The sequence below is a fragment of the Haemaphysalis longicornis genome, unplaced genomic scaffold (assembly GCF_048455015.1).
Source record: "Haemaphysalis longicornis isolate Haplotype H1 unplaced genomic scaffold, Haemaphysalis longicornis Haplotype H1 scaffold_1, whole genome shotgun sequence".
NCBI lineage: Eukaryota > Metazoa > Arthropoda > Arachnida > Ixodida > Ixodidae > Haemaphysalis > Haemaphysalis longicornis.
Genome location: NW_027526203.1, coordinates 316,766,018 through 316,780,944, shown reverse-complemented (window position 1 = coordinate 316,780,944; position 14,927 = coordinate 316,766,018). Strand labels below are relative to the sequence as shown.

Here is a 14,927-nt window from a genome sequence, read left to right as displayed (position 1 = left end):
ACTCTGACCACACATGCAACGCGACCAGTGGGCATGGCTGCCAGTCATTGCAAACTATGTCGACATCGCGTAAATGCGGTTGCGGCCGGTCAGCTTTTACTACTCCTGGGAAGGGTATGTCAACTTTCGCTACAAGCGGCGTCCATGACACGCGCCACGCAGCACCTTCTGCCCATTCCTTCTCTTCTTTTCTTGCGATAAGCTGTTTCAGCTGCGAACACACAGATTTGCGTTCTCTGGAAATGGGTCACGCGCATGAGGACTGCTATCAACTTTGAAAACAGGCGTCGTGGTCGATCAGCTTTCCCAGCGAACGTTAACGATAAAAGAAAAACAGGCGTTTTTTTTTTGTGTGTGTGTGTGCGTGTGATCATGCGCTAGCCGAGTGGAGGTCCGTTCCGCTGTTCTGGGTAGGTGGTGGCGGCGCAGTCGGCCTCTGCTCAGCCAGAAGCCAATCCAGGAGCAAGAACACCTACGGTGCCGACGGCTTCGCACACTTCACATGCTCAGCGCTGGAGTTATGCTTGTGGCATTCTTCAGTTACTGCGCCTAGTCGCCCTACATCCCCAAGGAAACAGCAAAAATGATAAACTCTCAGATAGCTCAGTTGCTGAAAACCTTCTGGACAGGACAAAAGAAAGTCGAGCAAGACTCCCTCAACAGCGTAACGTCAACGACTGCGACAGCTTTTGACCGACAGGGGACCAAGGTGAGTTATGTGCTTTCATCTTGGTCTAATTTGGAACCACGGAGGAGGCATCGATACTGTACCTTCACTTGTCGTAACCGTCGCTTCAAGGGTATTAAGGTCGAGTAAATGGTATTCTTGGTGTTTACTGAATTCGCGAGTGACATTAATAAGAAAACGAGGCAAAGTGTGTGCAGCGTAGACCTTAACGCCTAAATGTAACGAAACCGGGATCTGGGGAGTGCGGTAGGCATGAACGGCCGTCGCAAAACGAAACGAAACGTCACGGCTTATAGAGAAAATAGCGAACCGTTTCATTCTTTGGAAAAACAATCTGACAGCACGAATAAGTGGGACGAAGGGCTAGAAAACGCGAAATACTCAGACAAGCACTGTTTTCTTTCGTTTGCGTCATATTTTACCATCATTCGTCCCGTTTGTTTGTGCTGTTCGATTTATTTCAAGACCATAAACCAATTAAATCGCACCAGAGCCCCGCTAATCAATTCTTTTTCTTGTCATTTTGTTTGTCATGCCTTACTCCACGTTTCATGGGTTCATCTAAGACGAACGTAAAAAAAAGCTCGTTTAAGACTCTGCATCAAAATGTGACCTTGAACATTAAAAACGTCTGGTAGTTTCGCTAGTTGCCAAAAAGGATTTGAATTGCTTCTACGTTTTTTTTTTTTTTCATCCGGCCCAAACCTGCACTGTTTGCTGGCCGACCACCAGCAAATCGTGACAGGGTAGTGAGCTTATTAATGAGATTTGGTTAACTTTGCGACCGAGAAATTGATAGGTTCAATTTCATGCTTTGTTCTGCGTGTGGAAACCAAGTTGAACATACTTTTTGTGATTAATTTTCTGTTCAAGGTTGACAGGTGGGGTCGTTGGTTCCCCTTCGTATTGGTTCCCTTCTTGCACAGTTTAACTTAGCCTTGTCTTCGGTTATATACACCCGCGCTTGTTTTACAATTCTTTCCCCATTCCAGATTGTGACTAATGTCTTCCCTTCCCTAATGTTTTCTTTTTGAGATGTTTTTGTTTTATTGCCGTTATTTTCAGGTGCCTCAGAATTCAAAAGCGCTGGTACAGTCGAAAGCTTTTTGACAGTAAACACGGGAGCGCGTGCCGCTCTGTGCACAGGTCAAAACTGTTAACAACAACGCGCGAACGCGTGGCTTTTGATACGTGCAGAGCCGCCTGCTGATAGCCACCGGCGTGACCAGCGAGATTAGGGGACGGCGCTGGGGCAGCAAGGCATGCGAAAGCTATTGCCGATGCTTCCTTGTTTTGGGTGGAGAGGTTCGACGCCGAAAGTCACTCACCACGACCGCCAACGCCTATATTCAACATTATCTGACGCTGATAACCAGTGCAGTCTTACTTGCGCCTTTGGCATAGAGAAAGAAATAATAGTTTATTTCTCTATGCCTTTGGTATCGTTCTGATGTAAAAAAAAAAAGTTGAATGTGGGTCGGGCACAGCCATTCTAACGTAGGTTGTGCTGGAAAGGAGGAAACATAAGCGTTGGCTCAGAAATCGCCTCAAGACATTTATTATTGGCGCGGTGAAGTTTTATCACGCATGCGCAGGCACATATACCGTGGCGAGGACTCTCGTGTGGCTCCACGTTTTCACCGTCGTTTTTAAGAGGAATCACCCGCAACATTATTTAGGTGTTAGTTTCTTTTATTTTCACTTCCGCAAAGAAGACCATGACACAAGCTGTCCTCGAAGAAAAAAAAAGTAAAAATGTAATTAATATATGAAACTACTTTTATAACCGCAACAATTGTTCCCATAGGCGCTCAATTTCGGAGCATTTCCCCTCACCTCTGAACAACTTCTTCCATTCTTCAGTCCATTGTGTACTACATCTGAGCACGGCTATGGCACGAACATATGAGGCGTTTTTTTTTTTTTTTTCGAAATAAGCCAGATCCACCTAACGCGAATTTGAGAAACAAGCGGAAGTTTGTTACCGGACCTAAATGCAACGCCGTCAAAGCTATTACATGATATATTTTACATGTCAGCTAGGGTAAGTTTATGGGCAGAAGTAACTAAACATTATGCCGTGAATTTGAGCACTATTAGGGTGATAAGTTTGGATTTGGTTCATATTGAACTGAAACACTGAAGATGATGCGGCATTTTATGAAAACTTTATTTAAATTGACATTCAATCATGGTGCGATTCAGGTATGGTGGAAAGGCATTAAAGATATGTAACAGGGCTACAAAAACACAACTATACATGGAGAGCAGGTGGGCCCTCCTGGCACCATTAGCAGATCTTTTCGAATTCTTCCCTAGAACAGTTTTCTTGGGCACGCCTGAAGGCACTCACGAAGTACGCAAGCTCTTCATTGCTTTGTGATCAATTTCCGAACCGGTTCTCAAGTAGGCTGTTCATACCTTCTTTTTCACCTTAATGGAGGAGTCCGTATTCTCAAAGGGGGGGGGGGGGGGGAGGGGGAGGATTTGCCGGGGCTTGTAAACTGCAGCTATTTAGTTAAGTACTGAAATGGTAAATGTAGGAGTAAAAATCAAATATAACCACATTCATTCCGTAGGGACGCGTGAGACGAAATGAAATCATCGTTTCACATCTCTGTTTCATTTCGTTCACTTCGTCGTTGACATCTGCGGATAGATCTTTTGCGATCTCCTAACTGCCATCTGAATTCATAATAAACCAGCTCAGAAAAGCAAACGAAAGACCTTCCTAAAACACCCACGAAGCAGCAGAAGTGGATTGATGTGTTAATGGGCTATCACCGTCTGCAGGCGCGCATGCGTGTTCTGCTCCTTTCGTTTACCGCAGGTGTATATGTGGTTCGGCCACAGCTCCCGTGCTCTAATTACTTCTGACGGCACCTGTATGTGCTCACTCTACCAAATTTTGAGGCGATTCTTTAGTCATTCGCTCACATATTTTAGACTCTAATATGTACCACAGGGTCATTCTCTGTTCGCGTGATCTTTCTGCGTGGTGTGGAGGCGTAAAAGGTCCGCCCCATTCCTTCCATCAGCTTTTCCAGCCGTGAGCGGAGTGCGCAGGATTTATACAATGATAACAAGCGGACCAAACGGAACGCAGAAAGTCATACGGCTCTGTCGCAAAGCGATCCTGCGGCGCATAATATCGCAGCAGTCGACGCGCGCCTTCGGGTGTTACTGACAAACACCGAGAAGCGAGGCATCATGGCCCTTCACGTTCGCACGGTGCAAGGAAGTACCGTAATTACCCGATTCTAACGCGCACCCGATTTTCCTGGTAAAAAAACCGAAAAAACTTGCACCTCCGATTGTAACGCGCACGGAACTCTGTGAGCAAGAAAAACGAATGCGAGAGAAACGGGCGATTTGTTTCTCGACGTAATCTCACTCATCTCACTCCTCGTCGCTCTCCGCTGACCACAAGATCTTGTCCTTGGTGCCGTCAAGCGCGTTCGCGATGCCACACTTCTGAACGAATGTTCAACCATGGTCGATGGGATCGTGGCCCACGCCTCGCACGCCCATCCCGCGAGCTTCTCCAGAGGCGCACGCTTCAGCCGACCGCTCGTTTTGAACGCGTGAGAGCCGCTGCTGCCATTGCTGTTATCAAGCGCGCAAGTGGGACGATTTGTGTGAACGGCGATAGAAAAGCCTAGGCGCCTATGCTTCCTGCTACAGTGAACTATACTTCCTGCGTCCGAAACGTTGCTAAAAGCTTTGGTGCCATCTTGAGATGGCGATGGCGATGGGTGGGACGAAATTTCCGCTGTTTCGGTTTCGTATCCAATTCTAACGCGCATGCGATTTTTCGACCTATTTTTCTGGAAAAAAAGTGCGCGTTAGAATCGGGTAAGTACGTACTTCGGACGAAATGAGGGGGAGTCTCGGCGCGGGTGAAAATGCGATGTTTTGATTTGCAATAACTCCACTAATACTCGGAGCTTTAACAAAATTCTTGGAGGAGGTGATTACTAAGACGTTGATTTACCTGAACACCCATGTATCGGTAAAACCGCTTTCAGGGCCCCTTTAATGCTAAAGTCAGAGGTGTACACAGGAGGGTAGACGTTCTGTCATATACCCCATTCCTTACGAAGGAACGAAGTTACACTTTGCTCTTTGCCTTGACACATGGTTGCTCAACCAATCTAAACCGGCAGCAATGGAATGACTTTGAATGACATTGAATGGAATGACTTTGAAATTGTGTGCTGTGTGATTGTAAATGACTTTGCTAATTCGTATACGCATAACATCCCTTAGGCCGGGTTCAGAGGCTGTTGCCGCAACTTTCGTAATACCTTTAAAGAATGACGTTATTTCACGTCTCGGCCAACCGAACTGCGTGACACGCCGTTTTTTTACGTCCATAGCGCACGCCGTTACGTTGGTAGCCTAAACATAGCCTTAACACAATTAATATCTTGCTAAAAGAACAACAAAACATCTTGACGACACAGCGCAGTGGTCACGCGCTAATATTAAATTCCCTACGTGAAACGAAGCTTTTTTTGTTTCTTTCAGGGATACTACAACTTCCTGTGGGAGAGCGCATCGGGAGAGAAATGCCTTTCCGGTCAAGGCACAATCGGGCCGAGCCGAATACCAAAGTTCGTGCAGCGTCACCACCCCAAAGGAAGCGGGCTCCCCTACCTTCGTAAAATTTCAATTTCGAACGCAGCCCGCGGCGGCGCCGAGTGGAAGGTGGTCACATCGAGCCACATCCGAAGGCTGCGCCTTGCCTTCCCGCGCCTGGTCGACGTTTCCCTCGAGGGCTTCAACTTCGGCGCCGCTCACCGAAAGCGGCGCCTCAAGTTTCGCGACTTCCCCCAGCGGCTGCAGTCCCTCACACTGCGCGGCTCCGTGCTTGACGTCAGAACATTCTTCGCCGCGGGGCCTGCCGAGAACGGTGAACTGACCGCACTGGACCTGGGCCGGTGCTTCTTTCTAAACGACGAGAAGGCTCGCGGCGACCACCGGCGAGTCACTTGGCCCTCACTTCCTGCCCTGGAGTCACTCTGCTTGGAAGGCTGTCCCTTCCTCATTTCCGGTGCCGTACTGGGAGATGTCTTGATGCGCTGCCCATCGTTGCAAGTGCTGGACTTGGAAGGAACGTCGCTGCAAAGCTCGATCGACCTGGCTCTCATCGGACAGCACTTGCCCCTGCTCAGGGAGCTGTTCATTGGTTGGACGGATGTGAACGACTCCTCCCTCCTGGCGTTAGCGCACGGATCCTTCCAGAGCCTCGTAACGCTGTGCCTTGTGGGAACGCACGTGACTAACTTGGGAGTGCTCGCTGTCTGTGCGGCTTTTCCCAAGCTGCGCGCCGTTCGCGTGAGCATGGTGCGATGCGCCGTCAGGAAGCTGGAGCAGGTGGACGTCTGCCGTGCCGTCAGCATTCAAGTTGCCTGCGTCAGGAGTGAGAACGTTCGCACGGTTCTACGGCACGAAGGATGCGAGCACTTCGTCAGGTTTTTTTAGCAATGCGTGTCAGGACATGGAGCCGCGTAAAGCATACGCACTCATTTTACGAGCTACATAGCAACAGACAAGCTGGACTAACAATTTCCAGTGCTTAACTGAACCGGTGGTTGCAATAAGAAGTCGTTGTGACCAGCGTCTCGTTTCTTTATTTTTCCTTACACTGCTTCAGTGCGACAGTAAAGCATATTTGGTGAGCGACCCAATGGTTAAGGCTATTCAACGTGGTGTCTCACTTGCTAAGGCGTTGTACTGATGAGCCCGAACACGCGGATTCAAGCCCGGCCTAGGGGGCCGGTTTTTCATATGGGGCCGAAGAACGAAACGGGCCGAATGGGAGATTTCGGCACTCGTTAAAGCTCCTTCACGGTCTGGAGCCCTCCACTACGGCACGCCTCATGGCTCAGCTGCAGCTTCGGCGCGTAAAGCCTCCCATAATTTGAATTCTGCGAGTAGTTCAGTAAGTATTACACGGGAGTACTGCGATTTGGCGGGCGGTTTTGTTGGCTGAAGGATATTGCATACCTTGGCATGACAAATGCCTAGAAGCATGGAATTTCGTTTAGAGAATTGCATGGTTACTCCAGCCAAAAAAATTAGCTCAAAATATCGTTACAAGAACGTCGTCACGGCCAGTACAGTGGAACAGGCCACAGCAAATGCGGGCGCAGGCCTAAAAATGTAAGAGGCGGAATATGAGCGGTTTTCCTCGCTGTACAATTGACTCCACGTTTTCTTGACTCCACGTTTTCTTGTGGCATGCGCCAAGTTGTCCTTGCTTCAACGTTCACAGGTTATCGTGTCTTGGAAATATTTGTCCACGCTCAAGGGGACAAGCCCTAGTAATCTGCCAAGTTCAAGGATGTAGGCCTAGTACTGCCACATATATTTGTCAGATAACTCCTATCGCGCTTCAAAGCGAAGCTTTCTATGTCTCGCTGATTCATCGGTGAGCGCCGAAAACTTTTTGACGCCGATGATGATGATCGCGGAAGCGCCTCCAGGGAAGAAAAAAAAACTCTTCGTGCGGTCGAAATTGAACCTGGGTCCCTCTCGTTATGGAGCCGACCTCTATCCGATTTCGCCATTCCAACACGGCCGAAACAGTTTGGATTTGCAGATAGGTGCATGGAGATGAAATATTATGCAGAAGAATCATGCACCCCTCCGTCTACCGAGCCGCTAGGATCAAAATTTCAATCGGCGTGCGATTTAGTCGCACCTAAACGAGTCCGTCCAAATCGTCTGTGACTCGGTACAAACTCGGAAGACAAGCAAAAAATCCCTCACGGGAAAGCTTCCCGTTCAACCATCTTCGTCATTAGATGGCGGGGTACATGATTTTTTCTTCTTTCTGTGGGATTAATGCGAATTTTTTGTACGCACTTTCTTGCACCACGTATGTTTTGCTAGATTTTGTCCTCGATCTTCACGCAGTATATATTGATTGATTGTAGGGTTTAACGCGCCGACGCAACGCAGGCGATGAGGCGCGCCGTAGTGGAGGGCTCCGGATTAATTTTGACCACCTGGGGATCTTTATCGTGCGCCGAAATCTCGTACACACGGGCATTTTTTGCTTTTCGCCTCCATCAGAAAAGCGGCCGCCGCGGCCGGGAATCGAACCCGCGACCTCGTGCTCAGCAGCGCAACGCCTTAGCCACTGAGCCACCGCGGCGGGTACGCAGTATATATAGTTGGCAGGCTTTGGTCGGAGGTCCGTTTTTATTGATTTCTCAAAATGCATTTTTCTCGTGGATTCGCCTTATTAATATCCACAATAAATTGTCCAGGTACGTAATCGCTTCCTTATTACACGAACCAATTGTACCGCTCTTTATACCAAAGGGAAGGGTTAACAAAGGCTTGCTGGTACAGTCGAAATTAAATTTAGCGTGCGCTGAATTTAGCGTACGCTGAATATATAGTGACAAGGACAGGAGGACAGACAGTCAATACTTTGTGCACCAACGTACGCGGTTTATCTGTTCCCCTGTTCCTGTCACTAGTCTAAGTATGCAGCGCACGCTAAATCTGATTTCAAGAAGGTTTGGAACTACATTTTTGCAGAAGTTGAAAAAATCAGCGGTGTCGGGAAGTGCAGAACGCTTCTTTTTAGTCTACACACTGAAACTCGTCCAGTAAAAACGGGGATTCTGCAAAATGAATGGACTTCGTCGTAATTTTTATTTTTTGCGCAGAAAGACGTCACAGCTAGAAGAAACAGGTCTTTATTCACCACAATTTAGACGTCGTCCCCGCACGGGGCAGCTTGAGTAATCTTGGGGAGTTCGAGCGGCTACGCCACGGACTCCGATTCTCCGTACATTAGCTGTATCCAGCTGCGGCAGTGTTATGAGGTGGAGTGCGGAAACCTCAGACGGGGCCGTCGTGTCTCTCGCCGAGCTCCAGCCGGCGGGCTCCGTTTCTTGCACCAGGAGCAGCAGCGTAAACTCGCTCGACTGGACACCTCTTCTCCTTTATACTATGGCTATAATGGTATTTCTCCTCCCACCGAAATGACCGAACCTCAGAAATGGTCCCCACCGAAGTTCTCACTTTTCCACCCCTACCTGTCATGTCGTTCACGAAGTGTAACAACTTTCCCGTTTTCTAGTAATTCAGTCAATTGAAAAAAGGAAATCCAGTCATCACCAAAACTATTTCAATCACTGGAAAAATAAAGGGAAATGGCATATGTACAATGCAAAAAGCTCTCTTCCGTAAGCGTACGCGTCAGTCGTTAACGTACAGCCGAACAACTCCTTCACCAGATCGAAACTGGCTATCTGAAAGCAACGCTACATAAAAATTTTATCTACCAAAGAGTATTCTCTGAAAAAGAACGTGCCAATAAAACAAACTGTCCTTTTGGAAGGCTTACGAGAACAGAGTACCAGCTGTGAGACTCGTAAGGAGCGATGGAAAAGACACACCAACCCAAGCATGTAATGTTAATACGCTTAATCGTAATCGTAGCAGCCTGCCTGAATCGGTGAAAGTAGCTTTCATAAATTGCAAAACAACACCGTACGCCCCGAAGTCTAGCAGTCTTTCTAGTGCCAACGCTACAGACATGGTTCTAACATGTCATAAAGCCTAAAAAAAAAAAAAAGGAATCAATGAGTAAATGGGATGCCGTGAGCGTACTCCCCAGGCACACTTCCTGATTGGTTTGTACGTTTTTGTTTCTTTTCAAGGACACTGAAAAATTGCTGGTTGTTGCGGTGAGAGCAGACAGCGAAGCCGAGTGAGGTTGGGTCATTGCTTGCTGCAAAACAAGAAAAAAAAAGACAAACAATGCTTAATCGTTATTCGGTGATAAAACAGTTGACGACCTCGTCTGTTTCAACCCTCTCCCGCCCAGCTCGAAAATTTCAGAGGGAGTAGGGGGGGAAGGGGGGGGGGCGTATGCTGGTGTCTGTAGAGTTTGTTTAAGGGTACTTATGATCTAATTACTACCGATAAAGTCATGATCACGCTCATTTTTCTGATGATCGTTTCCTTCGCAATTATTAGGTCAGTTAGTGTTCAAATTCCTCTACCGAACCACGCACTTCCCAAAACATTACTCTTACATGCGAAAATCTTATGAATGAACTGAGTCCTGTCTAGTGGTTACGTGCCTCGCATGTAATGCCCACTTGGCCTTTTCACGATCTTTCGAAAATGGGAATCGAACCAGTCTTATTTTCGCATTGAATTCGTCTCGAATAAAAATCTCTGCACATTTAATCAGCTAATCAGCGGTTATGCGCCTTCTTCCTCAATCTTCGCCATCCGTATTTTAAACTCATAGTTTGGACGCGGTTCTTCCAACTCATTCTTGGTCAAATCGCCGCTCTGTGCGGAGTGCAAAATTTAAAAAGGAAGCATCTGGTGCCAGCAGACCCACAGAGTGGCAACTTGCGGAAGTAACCGGGCCCGGCGTCTCTTCGGCGGCCGACCTTGGGCGCTTACACCTCTGACTTTAGGCACTCGGCTGCTCCAGCTCACGTGCATACAGTTTCGCTGACAAAGCCGCGAGCTGTCATTCTGTGCATTGCTATCCACCGCTTCATTGCACCTGTTAATACTTTCGAAGTATGCATGCACTGGCGATGCAACCACATCGAAAATAAGCTTGCTTCGCGACCAATGCTTGTCTTGTATAAATAAGATTTGCGTTTCAATCCCGCCCTATAATCGCCACGGTGGGATAGCGGACAGCGGACACCCCACAACGCTATCATGGTGGCCGTGGGAAAACCCTGAGGCGTTTACAGGAAGGAAATCACGCTGACAAGTGTGCGTGTGTGGACGCGACAATGCCCCTAACACGGAAGCGTCAACTCACTTGTGCCTAAAAAGCAGCTGCGGCGGCTGAACAAAAGGTTCTCGGCGTCTCATTCAAACCGCAGCCACATACATAATACGGGGCGTCTACAGTCCGAACCGGCACTGACAGCACGCGAGGTCATTGAACGAAGAGAAAAAAGAAAGAAAAAAAATGAGACACTTGAATACATTCTGGAGCGGGGAGGGCTCCTGCAGCTGCCGAACGCAAACCGATTGCGGCAAGAATCGGTGTTCGCGCAGGACCAGCTGGTTAAAGACGAATGTGTAGGATCTTTTTTACCTTAAAGAATTCACTCCCTGCGCGATGCGTTAATTATTCAGATAATTATTGAATAGCGAAATATGCCGCACCTTGTGCGAGCACACTACCCAAATGGATATAGTGATGTGTTCACGCTGGAATAGAATGGCGTGGTACTATTAGTGATCAGTTGTACGATGACAGCCATAAATGCGAGCGGTTATTTTTTTCATGAGCGTGCTGGTCATCAGCGTGAGTGCCCACAACAGCGTGAGCACTGGCCAGTACGCAGGGGACTTGTAGGGGCCTCGTGGTATTTCCACCTGTCAACGTTGGCTTGGTAGAATTAGTGGCGCAACACTGCAGGGCAACGCAGCGGGTTCCAAAAGCATACTCCGCTGCAGACGGGAAGTTCGAGGGCACCTGAAAGGCCGCATAGGTCAACTCAACGGGTCTACGCCTCCAACGTACCGAGAAGGCTCTGGTTGGGAGATTGGTGTGAGCAGGTGTGTAGACATATATACTTGTATACGCAGAATATACGTAGGGTCTGGCGTTTTGGTCCGAGATCGGCGTGTGGAAGTTGTGGTGAGAGAGAAAAAGGTCTTCGAGCCTTGATATTGGGGACGCGTTCCTCTGAGTCTAGTCGGGAGGCAGGGTTGAAGGTCACTCGGAGACTGGTCTGCGCAAATAAGGGCATGGACCTTCTCACTTCTTTTTTTGCTCTACCCTGGTGTGCAGGGACTCATCCGAGGATGACGTGCGGATGCGGTAGTCGTCTATGTAGGATACATCGGCTCAAGATGAATTCACGCAGGTGTGGACCTGCTTATAAAATCCCGGATGGCTCCTTATATGCTTGCATATCCGCAGGATTATCGCAATTAGTGGAATAGGGTTTTAGCACGGTGTATTCTGCGATGGCTCGTGCCTCAGAATGTGGGGAAGGTAGTACGAAAGTGATGAAGCTGTGGTGGTTTTTGCTTCGAAGCAGTATACGTCTACCCCCTCCCCAAGTTTTCATTCCGGTGCAGCCGCTTTCCTCGGTGCCGTTCTGGGGCTCCTCCTCGCCATCGCCGACCCCTCTTTCGCAATCGGCTGACAACGGCGGCAGCGCCGTTATCAGATGATTGCGCAGTATCAACAGAAGCGCGAATGGGCGTAAAAAAATCGCGATAATCCACCCTGTGAATGTGGTTGGAAAGCAAAGCTGTAAACGGCACCCACAATGTTTACCCATGCGACGTCACGTAAATTCACTCACGTCGCTCTACAAATAGGGAAACCAGAGAGAAGGGAAATGCACTTCAAGCCTTTATTACTTCAGAGAGATATTCTTGGTCAGGTTAAATCAAGGTATGATGCATGAAGGGTGGTTAGTTGAACTGTATTGGTGTAGCACATGAGTGGAAACTCTTTTTATAAAATTAAAGGAAGCTCAAACCCGGTGTTGGGCGATCTCACTTCTCCGTCTACGCCGCCGGGGACGGAGGCGACGAGATCGGCCGCTAAAACGGATGAGGAGGAGCGGGAGGAAGAGGGGGAGGAGGAGAGGGATGAGGACGAGGAGGAAATACTTCTATTCAGTTTTTTTTAATGGCCCAGAGTGCGGCCCGGGGAGTGGTTCCTTCTTCACTGGAGCCCATATGCAGCCCGCGCTGCCTGTGCTGTGTCCACCAGCTGAAGCAGGGTAGGCAGAGGGTGGCTGGACAGCAGAATCTCCCATTGCTTTTGTTGGGTGTTTGACGGAAAGAGAGGAGGGTGATCAGGGCTGAAGTCGCACACCCGCTTATGTGGCGGATTGTTCCTATTTCAGAGCAAAATGTATACATTCAGCGTCGTAGCGAATCGGGTGCAATAAGTGAAGACGCGACCGGCATGGGAATGCGCCGGATTGTGAGCCGTAGGGTAGTTTGTTGTTCTCTGGAAAGGCCAGGGTAAGGAGAATGTAGGGTCTGTCTCTGAAGGCGATAATGCTGGGTTATGTCCCTGAACGAGACAACCGGGTGACTGTCCTCGTGCAGTTCCATAACATGGGGGCCCGAGCGCGCGCTTGTTGGTGGGCGTATTTGTTGCCCTTCATGGAGGAGTGAGCGGGTGTCTAGATGGCTGAATGGAACCATTTTGGTAGTGGGTTTTCAACAGACGCAGTGCCGGTCGGGAAATTCAACCCGACTGGTAATTCCGGTAGGCTTGTTGGGAATCGGTGACTACCTTCCGAACCCCTGGTTGAGAGAGAGCCAAGGCTATGGCTGCCTCTTCTGCTGCCGTCATGTCTTCGGTCTTGAGTGAGGCACACGCAAGGAGGTTGGTTCTGGAGGTAGCCACAATGATGGCGTACTGCTGCCCTCGACGTTGGGAGGTCTGTGTCGATAACTGCGTGATCACCACCGAGGGTGGTGATGAGCTCTTGAGCCCGTGCTTTTCGGCGGCCCTCGTTGTGTGAGGAGTTCATATTTATAAGCAAAGGGAGCATCTTTAGTTCTTGTCGCCAAGAGTCCGGGAGTACATCAAGCGGGGTGACATTCTGTGCGGCCCAGCCAATCTGGTGAAGGATGCGGCGACCCACCGCAGTTCTGCTCAGTCGCAGCTTCTGGTTAGAAAGATGCCCCTCTATTAGCTCTTCCACCGTGTTGTGGAGCCCCGGGCTAAGCAGATTCATTGTTGACGCACTCATGAGAAGACCAATGGCCTGCTCGACCGCCTTTCTAATCATTATATAAAGCATCTTTATGTCCTCTTTGCCGAGAAGAAGACAGGGGTTGACGTATAAGTGATTTTCGAGAGGACAAAAGCTTGACTTAATCGAAAGGTATCGGATTCCTTGAGGCCTCGCTTCTTGGTGGCAACTCGCCTGATCATGTGTATGTATGATTTGATTGATACTGTGTTTGAGGCGCTGCAAGGAATCGTCACTCCTGGTGTTGGCCTGGAGATGTAGGGCCAAGATATTGATGATGGGGCTTGGAGTGATGGCCTGGCCATCAAGGAGTATTTGAATGTACGTGTTACTTGGTGTGGCGCTTGGCGTGAGGTCGGACGACAAAGCGCTGTGATTTTTTCCGCGTGAGCACTGGAGGCCACAGGGTTTAGCACATTGGCATACTAGAAGTGAGATGCCATGGATGCGTTGCTGTGGGCTTCCTTTAATTTTTGTAACTCCTAGCACACGCGCAAGGCTCGCACAGGCAGGGCTGCTAGACGTGCCGTGGGCGGAGCGCACTGCGGCGTGAGAAATTGCGTGACTCTATCACGTGGCGTTCTGGGAGAATGCAAGGGGTAGACCCGAAGATGTGCTGGTGAGTGCACCAACTTTCTTCCCTGTTTCCGCGTGGGCTCGTAGCTAAATCGGTAAGACAACGGGATCTCGCTTTATTACTCTATTAGTTGCAGGTGCGATTCCTGGCGGTGCCAGTAAATTCTTTTATTTGTTCGCGGGAGTTTTCTGATATCATGGCGGTCGCGAAAGAACCCTTGGGGGGTAGAGGTAAAAAGCTTTGCTTTAAAATGCGCGCCAATCCACCCTGTGAAGGGTGTTGGAAATGGAAAGCGAAGCTCAATGATTACCCATGCCAATCGCACAGCTGTGCATATTGCGTCATAGGTTCCAGTGCGCGAAATGATCCCAGTGAGTCGCATGGCCATTCCATTTATTCCTAATTTTAATTCCCTTTTTTCCTAATTATTAGCGCACAAGAGCTTTTTTCCTCGTGTTTTATTTCTGGAAAACGCGCTATGTAATGCTTACGCGCTACATATGCAGGCACTGTCTTTTTCACTCTATGGCCCATTTATTGCTATCAGATGAATTTAATTATTCGAGACACGTACCACTGAACAGTGGTAATGCGGAGCAGTTTTTTGATATTTTCCGGGGACGCATATTGTGCAGGCGGCCGCAAAATAAAACTGGCCAAGTGAGTGGCGCGGGAGCAAATTTTCGCGACACCTTCAGTCCCAACGCCTGCTGCAGATAGGTGTCAGTTCTAGAGTGCCAGATCTAAGGTGTCAGTTATGCGGGTAAATAATCCATGGGTTTGAACTTGTCTGGCATCGCCCTTCTTGTCAATTACAATTGTGTTGGAATTTTTCTGTGCCAGTGGAGTATTATAACTCTATGGCCAGTGGTACTCGCGATGACGGCACTTTTAGAGACGTCGCTTCATCGTGCCT

The 14,927-nt window shown here is 48.8% G+C and overlaps 1 protein-coding gene across 1 annotated transcript; it reads left to right on the top strand.

The window, feature by feature from the left end:
* Window positions 1-413: 413 nt before the first annotated feature.
* Window positions 414-6,311, top strand: LOC144150948 (uncharacterized). The gene is made up of 2 exons (XM_077682256.1): window positions 414-709; window positions 5,219-6,311. Exons 1-2 carry the CDS (start codon window positions 584-586, stop codon window positions 6,173-6,175), a joined length of 1,083 nt encoding a protein of 360 aa, XP_077538382.1. The 5' UTR covers window positions 414-583; the 3' UTR covers window positions 6,176-6,311.
* Window positions 6,312-14,927: the final 8,616 nt, after the last annotated feature.